The sequence below is a fragment of the Macadamia integrifolia genome, chromosome 3 (assembly GCF_013358625.1).
Source record: "Macadamia integrifolia cultivar HAES 741 chromosome 3, SCU_Mint_v3, whole genome shotgun sequence".
In the NCBI taxonomy this organism is placed as follows: Eukaryota; Viridiplantae; Streptophyta; class Magnoliopsida; order Proteales; family Proteaceae; genus Macadamia; species Macadamia integrifolia.
In genome coordinates this window covers 27,708,197-27,724,919 of record NC_056559.1, presented here as the reverse complement: position 1 = coordinate 27,724,919, position 16,723 = coordinate 27,708,197, and the positions used below count along the sequence as shown (strand labels likewise).

Genomic DNA, 16,723 nt, shown 5'->3' with positions numbered 1-16,723 from the left:
CATAATAGTGTAACCAATATCTTCATTTGCGGATGGGGGTGTGTGGGGGAAGGGAACCTATTTTCGTAGCTAGATTAATTTAGGCTAGGAAGCAAAACCTCTTACCCATCTGCAAAAGAATAGAGCCACAAAAATCTGTCAACCCATCACTTCAACTCATAATGAGGTGGTGGGGTGGAGAACCTCTTTTATTACCTAGATGAAGTTAGGTCAGAGACCAAAATCTCAAACCTATCTACAAAAGAAAATAGTCACTATTAACCCATCACTTCAACTCATTTGGTTCTATGTAGAGATATCTCTAAGAATTGGTTATGTTATGAGCATGTAAAGCACCAATTGAGTAAAGTATTGAACAGTTGCCTCAAGTGACTATGATATGAATAGTTGAATAAAAAGGGTCTTGCCTGATTCAAACCACCATCCCCTTGGAACATACTTGAAACATGCTCATGTTCCAAATGCTCTACCAATTTGAACTAATGACCCATGACGTAAAATATAAAATTTACAAGAGAGCCAAAACCATGTCTTCATGCTTTATTTGGATAAAAGAAGAGAAACTGAGCCATGGGGCGTAACATATGAGCACATACAAAAAACAGCCAAAAAGAAAATTCAAGACATACCTAGATCCAACAAAAATCTAGTATTTTATATTATGCAAATACAACCCAGAGTCCAACAAAATTCCTGGAATTAATACCCATAATTTCTCATGAGCTATAAACCCCGAAATTCCATGCAAGTTCAGAGAATACAGCATTTACTATCACAGTGTCAACATTATTGCATCGATCCACAATTGCATTCTTTGTTGCCCACCATCTCTGGAATTTCTGTGGGGCAAAGATTCAAACATTATGTTTCCAGGGGCTGGATTTCATAAATCTCATCTTCAGTTGGTCCACAATCATAAGTCACCCCACTTTCCTCAATTGGGAAGCAATACCAAATGCCCATCAATTACCAAGTTTACTTCTCATTGCCACTACGGGTGGGAAATAAAATGGGCCAAGGATGAACACAGTATTCCACAGATTGATGTGGGCACATAGGAAAAAAAACTGATATAATGCAATACCCACACACCATTAAATCCATAAAAACTGTGAGTTGGATAGATTAGAGTTGCATAAAAACTGTATTGAGTAGGGATTGATGCAAGGCAAATTGATATGAGCACATACAATAAAAAGAGCAACCCAGTGCACGAGGCTCCCGCTACAGAAGGTTATTTCTTTCAAACAAGAACTGTGCATATAAATCATATACCATTCTATTAGTATACACCCACACAATAAACTTGGGCCTATTGCATTAATTGTGATGTGCAATCAGCACACCAGTGCATGCTAGAACTCACTGACTTGTTAATCAATACAAAAATCAGAAAATCTAAAGGGGCTACCCAATTTATTTAAATGGAGGATAGATGAAAAGTCAAACCTGCAGTACTTTTGAGACTGCTTATGAGACAGCAAGAGTGTAACAACTAGGATTAAATTCTCCTGCGAAAAATTGGGAACCTCACATTCATTCCTCTAGATGGTAATAAGGACACCTGTACCTCATTATCTAAACTCCTAAAGAGAGAACCAAATGATAATATAAGTGGGATGAAGGAAACGTATAAGTTCTACATTCCAGATCCATTTTTCCCACTGTTGAATATTAACTAACCTCTTTCTCTTTACCAAAAGAAAAAAAAAACACCAAAAAAAAAGAATATTAACCTCTTTGTAATATAAACTAAGCCTTTAGCTATACATTTATGTAATGAGGCATTAATGGGTTTCGAACACAGGAAAGTCTGTAGTGGAAGCTTCGATATTAACAAAATGGTCAGGGCTTGCCCCTTGCACAAAGACCCTATGAGGATTCATTTCTCTAAAATGCTGATCAGAAACTTGTGGGTTGATTAAAGAGAAGTGAGAGCAGTCAGAACTGAAAAATTAAACCAAAAATAGTTAAAACTTACCGAGATATCTTTGGATGAGTGCACTAATTTTCACAAGTTGAATCAGGAGTTCAATTAGGATTTGGGTTTGAAAACAGGGAAAGGGAGATTTGTCGTTGAATAAGTTCAATTAGGATTTTGGGGTTGGAAACAGGGAAATTTGTCATTGGAGAGACTGCTACAGTTAGGTGAGTTATTTCTGTCATTGTAATTTTAGGCTATTAGAAAGTTTCTATTTTGGTTTAATAGATAAGAATTACAACTTGCTGTACACATCCCATTCTTTCTTTGTGAGGAACTTTCTTTTTATTTTTTTCTTCCTTTCTAGTGTTCGGCAATAGCCATTATTTATGCAAGGGACCATAGAGTCCTTCCCCACGATTTGAAGATGAATATAAGAGTTTGGTTTTGCGCCATGGTTGTGAGAAAGAGTGAATACCAGGTGAGTAACCTAGGTTAGTGAGAGACTGATCAAGGCCTTGGTCATATTCCCCCTCCCCATGTTCTTCCTTTTTCTTCTCTCCTATCCTTGCACTGTTAGTTTCTATTTTCATTGCAACTGCAATCAATTACTACAGAAGCTTTTTAAGGCCATCTTACTCTGCTCTAGTACAGTAGTACTAATGCTGATACATGTGAAGGATGTCTCTGTGATCCATTGATAACAGCTGTGACTGATGGTTCATAAGTTCCCTGTGGCAACATCAGATCTGGGTTTTTGGGACATCAAGATTCATGAAGGTGTTCTTCTCATCTAACTCTTTATTGAGTTCAGCTTTGGATATGTATCTTCCCTAGCCATAAACTACCTATTTGTTAAGGTTTCTTGTCCATCAACTGGTTGTTTCTTCCTAAGGTACGAAGTTACTATTTTCGAATTCCTAGCATAACTCATGATGCAGCCATGAACAAGGGCTGAATTTTCGAGTGTTGTTCTATCCTAAGAACCCTACCCTCGACTGGAAAATCTCTCCCATTTGTTTAGATACTATTTTGAGAAACAATTTATTGTTCTGGATAATAGTCTGTCAGTGCTCTGCCAACAGCAGTGTTTCCCCTTGTTGTTTGCCTTCTGTAGAAAGGTATTCCAGTGGCTATATCTTTGTCTCAGACCTGTGATTACATCAGTACCAATAGTCTAGTTCAGTACCTTAATATTGGGTCTGTTACCTATTTTCTTTTGCTGGAATTGAGTGCTAAGCCAACTGTTTTGACAGTGCAGGTGATCCTATTGGGGGTTAGTGACCTAGTCCTACATCACACACCTCATGGACTATTGGCTAAGACTATTATGAAAGAAGCATTGCACCACAGGAATAGCTGAAACATGCCACAACAAGGAAATGAAAGAAATTAATAAATTCAATTTACTCAACATAGAGAAGGGGGGGAAAGGGAGTTGAACTCACTCAAAATAACATATGTATAGCACTGTTGGCATGTGATCACTCATAATCATAGCTTGAAATTTCGATTGAAAATTTCGGTGGAATAATTCAGTATCGACATGAGTCAAACAAAAATCCTATGCAAAACACAAGTCCAGAATTTGGCGAAATTTCGAACATGGGCCAATATATGAAAGCAAGTTTTCGATGAAATTCCAACGATCATTTCGTCGTAATTTCGAGCTTTCACTGCCTTTCACCTAAGTGCTCCAAAACTGCTATAAAACCTCAATTTTTTTTTTTTTAAATAAAATTCTTCATTTTGCTGCTGAATCAAGGCTTGGTGGTAAACTGTGGAGCAACCAATTCAAAAATGGGTGACATGGTCATCATATGTCATAGGATTCAAAGCCAAACTACCATTTTGGGTTTATTTTTCCCCCAACAATGATTCAAACATGTGTAAACAAGCTTAACTAGGCACTCCCTGAAGTTTCCAGGAAAAATTTTCAGGTTTTTACCATCGAAATGGTCATATCGAAATTTCCACATAAATAGACCAAATTTTTTGGTACCGAAAAGCAAAAATATTTTGGTTTTGGTAGGGATGGAAATCCCACAAAAGTCTGAAATTTTAGCCTCTCTTCATAATGGAAAATAAATATAAAAAACATCAATAAATAAGGGAAAAAAATCAGCAAGTTCTATAGCTAAATTAGTGTATTATGATTAAGAATACGTTGGAGACTGGAAGAATTAATCTCCACACTAGCATACCTTGTTATGGCCCATACAATGAGCAACACAAAACATCACTTTCACATCGAACAGTTGTGCATCCGAAGGACCGAAGAAGGTACACATTGACCTTAAACACCACTTGAAAAAGAATTATAACTTATAAGCACTACTACAATTCGAAGAATATTTAAATTCTGGCCTCAAATGCTTGTGGAAACTTCTAACTCCACCACTTTGTTTCCTGAACAAAATCTGTAATGATTTCTCTGCTTACAAAATTGATGGCGCATCATAATAAATAAAGGTCCTGCCACAGGTGGATACGTTTTCTTGCTGAGAAATCAATGTTGAACGTGGAAACCAATAAGTCAAGAAATTGGATACCAGAAGTTCTGGAATATTTAAGTAAAGAAAAGATAAAACTGAATGTTTTTCTTAGGAACATAGACTCCTGTTCCCCTTCAAGTGTATTACATAAACAAATCTGATCCAGTAAATACCAGTATTGTATAGTGATACTACAGCCTAACACCCCCCGCTGTCCTAAGGTTTTATAAAGAACAGAGTATAGCAGTTACAAAACTACAGCTCAGCAATTATACAATGCCACATAAGCATAACATGTGGATAGAGATATCTTAAAGGATTATGTAGTCTTCATGGGTAACAGACAGAGGTTCCCTAACTTACCTTCAATCACGTATGGTTCCTTGATCAGATGAACAAAACATTATGTTCCCCTTTACAAACACTAGTCAATCTAAGTCTGAAGGAGAGGAAAACACACACCAGAAATCACTCTATCTCTATGGATGGATAAAGATAAATGATGCATGAAACTAGACTGACTTTCCCACACCAAAACAGATCCTGCAGAATATGATGTGTCGCAAACCCATAACTAAAACTCGTCCAAAGACGTCAAATTTAAAAATTAAGGAGGATATGGGGGAAAAAAGAAGTATCTGGGTGATTGATTTCCAAGGGAATATATAGATGAGAGCAAGCCCAAAAAAAAAAAAAAACCATCTGGACCAGGACCAGATATGAATCAAGCACCAAGGCAACCCAACTCTGCAAGACTAAGATGCATGCAAAGCCAGTCCAAACAGGCCCCTAACTAATCCTGTTGGTATAAGTTATAACCAGCCCAGCCCAGCCAAACCATTTTTCTGGCCATCGACTTGAGTCATAGTCAGGCCAATTCTTGGGGCCATATATTGGTTATACTTAAGCTCATGTTCTGCTCCTATGTAGCCATCGACCAGAAACTGGAGGAGACATTCTTGACAGATTTTGAGGGTCCCATAGACCCTTGTGTGGAGGAGGTTTTCTAGAGGAGGTTTGAAGATTGTGTGGCATGATGGCATCCCAAGGAAGACTTGTGTGGAGCATCCCTGCTGGAAGATCTCGCATAAGTTCTTTAGATATTAGTTTCTATTTTGTAACAACTCTTAGTTGCTAAGATATTACGTAGATATTAGTTACTATTTTCAGTTTTCATTTTTAGCAACTAGGCCTTCGCTTTTGTCAAAATGTGTAGCAAGACAAAGCTTACTTAAAAGGCAGCTTTCAATATGTATAAACAAAAAGCTTGGAACATCTATCGCAGTAATTAGAAGATCTTAATCTGTCCAGCACTCTCCCCCAAATGGAGAGAGCTAATTTGTAATATGCTTTCACCTATTTTATAAATACAAGCATGGGACATGTCCCCCGTCGATTTTGTTTATTGTTTAATTGAGTGTTTTTCTTTGGTGGTGATGCTAAGTGTGGCTCTTGTGGTGAAGCAAGTGAAACCCAAGGTGGTAAATCCTTGGATTGGGAAGCCATCGGTGGTGAAGCCTTTGGTTGTATCCCTTTATTCCTCCCATGTTCTTCTTCTCCTTTTTTATTGCAGTTTTGTCAGTTCCAGCAAGTAAGCTCCTCCTACCATGCGCTTCATTTTGTGAGTTCTGACTTTTGTTTTGTGTTCTATATACTCCCTTGTGAGCCCTTAATCTCCCCTTCAATGCTTCCTAGCTCTTCCCCTGTTTCAGGTCAGGAGATAGGAGTCATTCTTCCTTTTCTTATTCTAAACTTCAGTAGTAAATATCACACCATCTAGCCATCAGTTGTGGCTGGAATTTGGATATGTTGTTCCCTTCCCCTCTACCATATTCAATCCTAGTTTGAGTCCCACAAGAATGGTGGAGTAGGAGTTATACCCTTCCTCCTAACTTTCTAATTTCTGGTTTTCATGTGTATTTTTCTTAATCTAACCACTATCTTTCTTTGCTATTTAACCATATAATAACCACAATAGGACCTCTATTAAATATTAGATTCAGCCCCATCATATATATGGTTTGCTACTTCTAATCCTTTTCAGTTTCTGTCCTATTTCTCAGTCTTAAGGTTCACTGTGACTCTGTTTTCCTAAAGGTGTGCTAGTGTTTGTTGTTTCAGCCTATCTTACCTCAACAATTGCAGCTACTAGCACAACACTTAAATAGTATAACGGGAACTAGAATACTTAGTATCCAGATGGACACATTGTTTTCTGCAAGAGGGTTCGCAGACCTACGGTTTCACCATACTAGATGTGAAAAGAAGGGTCAGGGAGAACAACAATCCAAGTCTTAACATACTGAAAGAGCCTTTAAGGGCTACTCCTCCCAGAGGTGATCCAAACCTCACAATGACAAAGGAATCCTACTCTTCAATGATCAGTTCCACAAACCTAAGTGCCAAATCAAGACCATGCAAGACTGCCTAGCTATTCAGTTCTAATAGATTCACCATAGCAACACCCATTGGACCTGGATCCCCTGAATAAGCAACAGCGAAAATTTAATAATTTAATTTTGACTAAATTGAATTCAAAGAAAGAAGACCCAGTAACTGAAGATAGCTGCAATAAGAAACAGACATGAAGAGAACGCCCATCAACCAAATGAACAGAAAATAAAACATGAATTAAAATCCAGTGAACTCATCAAAACCCAGAAGCAATACCGTTAACATCAATTACATTTTGCAAGAGTTCAAGGAAGGAGACATAAGAGGATCCAAAAGTTCCCAGTTTAGATTTGCTAGCTTAAGTAAGTAGAATTACAGTTGGAATTCATGGTTATGTTGAGAGAGAGATGGTTGAGTCTGTTACAGAATCAGCTCGCTCGAATGGAAGCCCTAATTTTTAAAAAGAGGTTCAGTTGCAGAGAGCATACCTGCGGTGGCAGAACGAAGGATTGTTTCAAGTTCCATGCGTAACTTTTCTACCTTTGAAGTTCGAAGACAGAGTGGAATCAAAGAAAACCGGAGACACGATTTTGATTACCAGTGACCAACCAATCGGCCCAGAAGGATTGGATTGCCAGTATAGATAGGCCCGCATAACTTGGCTGGCCCGGTCTTTGCCCAACCCAGTCGATATGTTAAGGGGATGGCTCCTTGAAAGATGTCTCCAGACTCTCCACAGCCCACAGGCCAACCCCTCTAACTTTAGAGGCTGTAGAAACTCTAGTCAAGGAAACATGCCTGGTGAGAGGTTGAGGAGCAAACTCAAATTCACTCCATAATGTTTGGATGTCAAGAAAAGGAGTGAAAAATAAAAAGAAAAATAAAAAATCCTGAATTTGAAGAGAGATTAATATGCATATAAATTAATCATTGTGTCATGATTTTTGTCATATTATGTTTTTTTCTATTTATATGCTTTTTTTTTCTCTTCTTTTCTTAACATTCAAACGATTGAAATTATTTATTGGATAAAAGTTCAATGTCTAGGAGTATACCCTTGCATCAGCACCTCAGCCAATGAGAGTCCATAGCAATAAGGCACACGCTCAGGCATTGACCAGGAGGGGTGTTGTCGTCTTTTTGTATCACCTATGTCTAGGCACAAGGGTGCACTCCTAAACAGAAAACACATCCCCTTATTTATTAAAAGAAAAAAAAAAAGGTCCAACCAGAATAGGGTCATCCTATGAGGAACTTGATCCAAATCCTATACTAACTTTTATCAAGTCATCTACAGATAAAATGGTTGCCACAGCTATTATGGCTATGTGATATGGTTGGTGCTTTGATGGGCGGCTCCTTTGGAGTTGGAGACTAAGAAAAGGCCGGACTTTTTCTATATCCATGATGAATTGGAATCCATCCATTCATTACTGGGGGTTGAAATGCACGAAGCTGGTGTTGGGAGGATATTTTGAAAATATGCTAAAACACTATAAGGGGTTAATGAATCTTAGGATGATGGATGAACCGCCCTAACCGATATAGAAAATTTTTCCCTTTAGAGAACAGTCCAATCTGATATCATATCATATTTTAGTGTTGTGTGGCTATAAATTATATGAAGTTGAGAATGTGTTGAGGTTCTTCAAGTTTGCAGGTGTAGCTCTTCTGGTTTAAAGGCGTTGTGTATTAACATATGTCTCTAGCTCAAGTCTCCCCGTGATTAATCTATTACACGGGTTAGGTGTGATTGTATGAAATCGAAGTTTACCCTTGAACTTGAAATATAAAATCGGATAGCATCGAGTTCCTCATTAATCAAAAAATAAAAAAATAAAAAAACACTAAGAGACAACTATGCTTGGCTAGCTAGTTTCTTCATTACTAAGGGCTATATATACAGTATTTTATGAACCATGAATTGAAATGCAGAAAAGCATAGAGGATTTAGTTAGGTAGGGCTTAATTCTGGTCCCCATACTAGCATGACCTAGTTGTACTGTCTGGTTTCATTCTGAATTTTGCAACACTAAAGCAATTGTGTTTTGATCTGTTCTTAAATCGTCCTTACTGGGACAACTTGATTAGTTTGTATAAAACTTTTTAGCTACAAAAGCTGGCCACTGATCAGTTTGAGTTACATCTGAGCTTATCATTTACAAATTGGAACGGACCAGACTGGATGGTTGAGTATGAGCTAGACTTTTTGAAATCGGAGTTATTGAAGATAATTGGTCAAAAATTGTATAACTGGACTTACCTTGCCTCTTGGTTTTATAGCCACCATGGGGTTGAACCGGCCGGAATGTGCCATCATGGCTTTTGGTTCTATAAAGTATGGATTTATAGTTAGTTTGCAAATGACCCATTTCTTAACCCAGATAAAACTGGGCTGGTTGAAAGTCACCGAACCTTGAGGTCTGGTCCAAATTCGGTTCACTTTATGCGCACAAATAGAGGATTATTTCTTTCGTCCTGATCTTGATAAGGACATGTTGTACACCAAAATGAAACCAAATTACCAACTCTTGGATCATAATCAAACAGAATCTGATTAATTAAGTTATATCATGATGAAGACAAATTCTTCCATGAAAATAATTAGTTAAAATTTAGGGAGTTGAACTGGAACCACTCATTTAATTTGTGACAATTGACCACAGACCCACCGGCCCAACCAAACTTTACCGACCAATAATCAGATAGTTAGTCTACCCACCTCTTGTATGATCGGCCATCAACCCAACTGGTCCATATGGTATGGAACAAAACCATCTGGCCACCGTCTGAGCCAGTGGTATGGAGAACCCATTAATCAGGAAATGTGGTTACAGTTCGTCAATAGGGGTGCAAGAGAGAGATGCTGGATTATCATAAAGACCAGTCCTTAATGTGAACCGACCCGGACTGGTTTAAAATAACAAAGTAGAATTACTTCAGCCCAGAGATGCGAGGTGGAAGCCGTAGATATGTTTGAGGACTTTGACTGGGACGTGGGAATATGAGTTCACGGGCCGGTCTCTGTTGGGATACAATTAATGTTATTCACTGTTTCAAAAAGGTGTGCCAGGTGTTGCCCACTGGGACCACAGAGGTCACGAGAGCTACATATCAAGTTCAGACAAAATTTACTATCGCTGCCACATCATTGGAAATAAAACTCTGCCAGCTGCATAGAAAAATGGATAAAAATCGTATGTTTTTCTTATCCCTATTTTTCTTGTGTTTTGTTAGTTGCAGAAGTTGACACGTGTTATTAACGGTCAAGATTAATCCAATTGGGTGAGGGTTATTACATCCAGTTTGATTTTTAACTCAATCTTGAACGTTCACTTAAAGTAATGCCACATGTCGTCTTCTGAAGGTAGCAAAACAAGAAAAACATGGATGAAGAAAAACAGATGATTTTTTTCCTAGAAAAAATATACCTTTTTTTTTGTCCAGTTTTATCCACTAGAAAGTTGTATGCCACCTCATCTAACTAGGGTAAGCGCCACTTGAAGTGATGGTGGCTGTCCGAACAAAGATTCAGATTCTCTCCCGCTACGCCTGGCGCCCTGCCACATTTAATGGTTGGTAGCATCTTTAGAACATACTTCAGCACCTAAGGCTATGTTTGGTAGTCAAAAGAAGAAAAACAAAATCTAGAAAAGAGAAAAAAATGAAATAAAATGATGAGAAAATAAAAAGAATATGTCTGTTCGGTGATCAAGAAAAGAAAAGAAAAGAAAAAAAAAAAATCTATAAATAAAATGAAATAATGAAAAAATAAAAAGAGTATGTATGTTTGGTAACCAATAAAAGGAAAGAAAAGAATTTTAAAAGTTTTGAATTATAGAAAAGAGATAAACACATAGGAAATCATTGTGTAATTATTCATTTTTTGTATTATTATGTTTTTATATTTTTTCATGTTTTCTTGTGTTTTTTACAATATTTTTTTTCGAAGAACAAAATAAAATTTTACAATTCTTAAGAGGAATTTTGAATTTCAAAAGCTGAATCTTCTCTTAATTAACGACATATCAAGTACAAAGAGAATTTCCTAAACAAAAAAAAAAGTACAAGTTTTTGTACTTTTTTATTTTATTTTCTTTTCTTCTCTTCTCTTGGCTACCAAACACAACCTAAGTGTACATGGGTTCCTAATAATAGAATGCATTTTGAGAAATCCAACCCGATTGAAAAAGATCTTATTTGTTCGACTCATTACTAAAAAAAAAGTAAAAAGAATTTCACTCTCTTGCATGACATCTTGTGTCACCTTTTCATTAGTTTTCTCAAGGAAGTTGATTGTGGGTTTCTAGTGAAAGGAATCTCTTGTTCTATTAATATTCAAGTCGACAAAGTGTGGGTTCAAATCAGAACACCTCAGTATTGCTCGTTGGTCATACAGAAACTTTACTTAATGCATGAGGGTTTTGACTTAAAAGGATTATGATCATTATTATGAAACATCTTATTTTTTTTATTTATTAAAAAAAAATAGATTTCCGGAGATATATAAGCCACTAATAAGTGACATCAGCCAGATTCCATATGGGACCATGGGTTCCTCCAACCCCACCGCGCCCCTGCCCACTTCCCCAGGCCTTGCATTGCGTGCTTCCAAAATTTTACGTTCGTACTTCGTGCTACTGTGTGACCGTAACGACAAAGTTAACCGTATCTTAACAAACACCATCGACTATAACCTATTTAGATAAGCTTGACGCTCCCTCAACAAAATATGGGAAATTAAGGGTTATCTATCCATGACATAAACACATGATGTTATTTATTAATTTTGTAAGGAAAAATAATAATAATAATAATGAGGGGAGAGAGTTTTCTATTGGGCGTGCACGCAACACCCAATTAGAATGTCGTAAAAACATCAATATGGGTTGGATTCTATCTTGGAGCGTGTCAATCATATCACTGGGCCTATGCTTGACACAAGAGCCATGCTTTCGAATAAACTATTTTTTCTTAAAAATAATAGAGAAAAAAAAACACTCTAGTTGGGAATATGGCCTACATCAATGCTTCAAGTTTTTGTTTAGAATATCCCAAGGGAATTGCTCAATGAGCAAAGAGCAAACACCTTAAATTTAAAAAGTATGAGTTCGATTCTTTTTGAGGCCTAAATAAAATAAAAAAGAAAAAAATTATTTAAAATATATAATTACAGCAACAGCAACAGTAACAAAGCTTTTTCCAAATTTAATAGGGTCGGCTTTATTTAAAATATATTCTCAGTCAATAATACATTTTGAGATGATAAAAGTGTACGTAGTCCTAATTTGAATAGAAAGATGTTTATATTGTCTTGTGAATGTAAATTTTCCTTATTAATCTACCTAATCATGAACCTTGTTGAGGTTGATCCCTCCAATATTCCAATAATTGGATAGATGGGTCATCCTCTAAATTGGCCATACAATATTTTTCAAGATCCCTCTAATATACATATTGTTGGATCCATTATAGAATCCATAGATGCTACAAAACATCTTTCATGTGGCAGTTGAGATAGGACCTAAATGTACATTGATAAACATATCCCAGATCAGGTGGAAAAATAAAATTTTAGAAACTCTATTGAAAAAATAGAATTCCATGAAATAAGTTATAAATGAAGGGAAAAGGTTGGGCATGCTGGGGTGCCAGCCTGCCTCTTTCTCCCTCCCCTTTGGAAATGACCCTTGTGTTCCTTTTATCCTACTCCCACCATTGATTGAACTGTTAGTTCTGGAAAAACTAGTAATGTGCCCAACCATCTCCCATAAATGAAAAATACAATTGAATACTAATACATAGAAGGATATGTGACACAATTTAAATTTGAATCTTACACATGGTGTCAATCTAATATTTTTTAACCCCAATGGGGTAACCAAGTTGGCAAAGGACCTCTGCCGTAGGAAATGTGTGGTTCTGAGTTTGACTCCTTTTACCTTTTTTGGACCACTCATGTGGGGTGTTTAGTATTCTTTACTGCATATGACCCAGTTCATGCAATTGTGAAGTCAATGTAGACCCGAGACTAGTAAGGCTTGGGAAAAAAAATCTATACCATTTTTCTTTTAAATTATCAAATGTTTTTCTATTTTTGGGTACACAAAGTGCCCCAGATTTGCTTGCATGAAAATGGCCAATTTGCCACACTGCCCTCTCACATTTTACAATTTGGTTTGTAGTGACAAATGGCTAAAGTGCACATTTCAACCTTGTCTCAGAGCTTTCTAATGTGAATAGGCAAAATTAATTTCACCAAAAAAAAGAATAGGCAAAATTAATCTGCTTTAGTTAGAATTTACCATATGCGTAAATAAAATGAGAAGTAACATGGGCAGCAACCCGATGATCCACTACCAACAAGGGCCCGTGAACGATGGGCCCGTGAACCATAAAATCACAATCGTCTTTTAGTGAGAGAGAGAGAGAGAGAGAGAGAGAGAGAGAAGCAGAAGTACAAGTTGAGCTTAAGAAGAAGCTCAGAACAAACTACAGGAGACACTGGGGGAGAGAGAACTTCCAATGACGAAACAAGGTTGCGAGATAGATGCAATAGGCATCGACTACAAGATCTTCACCCACAAAAGAAGTTTCAGATACCCATTTAAGATCTCCGGTAGCAGAAAACAAGAAGAACAGCCCGAAACTGCCGGAGCCAGACCGGAGTTCCGGCACGTCCTCAAGGACGTAACTTGTAGAGCCAAACCAAGGGAGATCCTCGCCATCGTAGGCCCGAGCGGTGCCGGCAAATCGACCCTTCTAGAAGTCCTCGTCGGACATCTTACTCCTCAAACTGCTTCCATCCTTATCAACCAAGAACCCATGGACAACGCCCGGTTCAAGAAAATCTCCGGCTACGTCACTCAAGCTGACACTCTCTTTCCTCTCCTCACTGTCGAAGAAACACTCATGTTCAGTGCTAAGCTCAGTCTCAGGCTCGAACCAGCCGAGTTAACCTCCCGGGTCAAGTCCTTGATGAACGAGCTCGGCTTGACCCATGTTGCATCAACCCGGATCGGAGACACCCGGGTTCGTGGCATCTCTGGAGGCGAGAGGCGGCGTGTATCGATCGGCGTCGACGTGATCCACGAACCTAAGGTGTTGATTCTAGACGAACCGACGTCAGGGCTTGACAGCACCTCAGCGTTGCAAATCATAGATATGTTGAAAATCATGGCCGAGACACGCGGTCGGACCATAATCCTGAGCATCCATCAACCCGGGTTCAGGATCGTGAAGCTCTTCAACTCCATCCTCTTAATGGCGGACGGCGCCGTTTTACATCACGGCACCATCGAACAGCTTAGCCTGCATTTGCTCTCCATGGGTCTTCAGCTTCCTCTTCAGGTTAACGTCGTTGAGTTTGCCATCGACGCCGTTGAAATAATCCAACTGTCAAAGCAACTGCCACAACTGTCACAGCAACCGCCGCGAAATCGGAGTGGAAAGTCTACGCTGCGGCAGCTCTTCCAACAGAAGGTGGCGGATGAAGAAACCACCACCACCACCACCGCCGCAGCTAATGGTTGTTTCGCTAATTCAAGAGTAAAAGAGACCATTATGCTCACGCACAGGTTCTCTAAGAATGTGTATCGAACGAAGGAGCTCTTCGCTTGCAGAACGGTTCAGATGCTGATCGCAGGGCTAGTCTTAGGCTCCATCTTTCATGATCTGAAAGACGATCTCTCAGGTGCAGAAGAGAGGGTTGGTCTATTTGCTTTCTTATTGACATTCCTGCTGTCGTGTAGCACGGAAGCTCTTCCCATCTTTCTTCAAGAGAGAGAGATTTTCATGAAGGAGACCTCATGTGGGAGCTACAGGGTCTCATCTTATGTGATAGCTAATGGTCTAGTTTTTCTGCCATTTCTACTCATCTTAGCCTTCTTGTTCTCTGCTCCTCTGTACTGGCTTGTGGGTCTAAACCGGAGCTTCACGGCTTTCCTGTATTTTCTGCTATTAATCTGGTTGGTTCTTTACACGGCGAACTCGGTTGTGATGTGTTGCAGTGCTCTGGTGCCGAATTTCATAGTTGGAAACTCGGTGATTGCAGGGGTAATGGGGTCTTTCTTTCTGTTTTCTGGGTATTTCATATCGAAGAGTGGGATGCCAAAATATTGGGTTTTTGTGCATTATATATCGCTGTTTAAATATCCTTTTGAAGGGTTTCTGATAAATGAGTTCTCTGGGAAGGGGAAGTGCTTTGAATATATGTTTGGTGAGTGTGTGGTGAGTGCAGAACATGTCATGAGGGAAGAAGGATATCGGAAGCAGAGTAGATGGATGAATGTGTTGATCATGGTTTGCTTCATCTTGGTTTACAGATTCATCTCCTATGTCGTCCTTAGGTATAGTTGCTCTCGCAGATCTCTCAAGGGAAGCCTTACTTGAATCAATTATGTGGCATCTCTCTCTCTCTCTCTCTCATATGCTTGAAATTTTCCAGAAAGGGGAAAAAAAGAGTTATGGAGTTTAAAGATGGTTTATACTTTATAGTTTCTAATGAACGGATTTCAGTTCAATTATGAGTTAGAGAAGAGGCGTTCGGGGGGTCGGGCGGGGGAGGAAAAGGAAAATATGATAGAAAAAGCAGATTACTGATCGATTCAATCTCTTTTCTTTTCATGGTACTGTTCTCTTTCATTGCGAAGAAAAGGTAATTGTCTTTATTCTAATGCATACATTTTGGACAAAATTTAGCTGCTGCCCTACAACCCTGTGGCAGCTAAGCTAAAGAAATGAAATCTAAAAGGTATTTTAGAAAATATCATAACTTAGGAGGGTATTTGTGAACTCTAAAAGGAAGTGAAATTATTTCATTGTTTTGGCTGTGGATAAGGGATTGTAGTTGCTTGGCTGCAACTAGGGTAGCAGCCAAATTTTTTCTTCTTTTGGTGGTGGTACAAGTGTTGTATTCCAACGCTTGTATAAGTGGGCTGATTCCGACATTAAGATGCCAAGGTCCAAAGCAATTGGCCTACCTTGCACTTTATTATTGATGAAATTTTCTATCAATGACAGGGTTCAGGGGCAACAATCCCTAAAGAATTTTTTTTAAGATTATATGAGTATTTTGATAACCTGTATAAGATTCCGTTATAAATTTGTAGAGAGTTCTTTCTCTATAATCAATTAGAGAGATATGTGAAGACAAACGACTATCACACCATTCTCCATTGATAGTGAAACAGATCTCATTGTTTTAGGTTCTCATTTCTCTATATACCCATGGTATTGAGATCTATGAAGTGACAGATAATTAGCCTAATCCAAATCATTTATTGGCCAAGGGACCCTTTGGATTGACAGCTCTTGTGGTTTTTGTGGTTCTGGCCCTGAATCAATCTTCACTTGTTTTTTAACTGTGATTTTACTGTTAGGATTTGGGCGACCAGCCCTCTTGGTTTGCATTTTTTTGGCTATGCATGGATCATCGGTGGTTGGGTTTGTTCGCTTCTTCTTCTCTCATTTTTCTCTTTCCATCATGAAAAAATCACGCCTTTTCAGTATGGTAGCTGTGGTAGTTTATTATATTTGGGCTCATAGGAATACTGTGGTTATGAATGGTGTACCCCCTAATCCTACTTTGATTTTGAATAATATCTCTTAACAGTTGGTTGAATTAAAGTTATGTTTGGACGATAATCCTAATGTTGCTTTCCCCTTTGTTACTGATAATTCAACAATCCTTATGAGAAGGGAGGTTATTCTTCCTCTTTTGCCTTATATTGTCTTAATTTGTCTTGGAAATCCTAACCAGAACCCATCAGGGTCTTTTTGAATATATAGTGTTCTTTTGTGTGTTAGATTTCAACTTCTAAACAGTGAACCCTATCATTCTACATCGTCGGCAAAAATCGAGGCTGCAGGAATTTTGCATGGATTACGAGTCGCACAATCAAAGGGTTGTACT

The 16,723-nt window shown here is 38.3% G+C and overlaps 1 protein-coding gene and 1 long non-coding RNA gene across 3 annotated transcripts; one reads left to right on the top strand and one right to left on the bottom strand.

Moving 5' to 3' along the window:
• Positions 1-507: 507 nt before the first annotated feature.
• On the bottom strand, positions 508-7,615 carry LOC122074043. 2 transcript variants are annotated; one of them, XR_006138948.1, is made up of 3 exons: positions 7,299-7,615; positions 4,126-4,422; positions 508-3,485 (listed from the first exon to the last, which is right to left on the bottom strand). It is a non-coding gene; the product is annotated as an uncharacterized LOC122074043 (long non-coding RNA). The 2 variants fall into 2 exon arrangements; XR_006138947.1 differs by having other exon boundaries at positions 4,126-4,396; positions 7,299-7,612.
• A 5,663-nt stretch (positions 7,616-13,278) lies between these two features.
• LOC122074607 (ABC transporter G family member 5-like) lies at positions 13,279-15,272 on the top strand. Its single transcript, XM_042639505.1, has one exon. The coding sequence runs from the start codon at positions 13,336-13,338 to the stop codon at positions 15,199-15,201; it is 1,866 nt and encodes a 621-aa protein (XP_042495439.1). The 5' UTR covers positions 13,279-13,335; the 3' UTR covers positions 15,202-15,272.
• Positions 15,273-16,723: the final 1,451 nt, after the last annotated feature.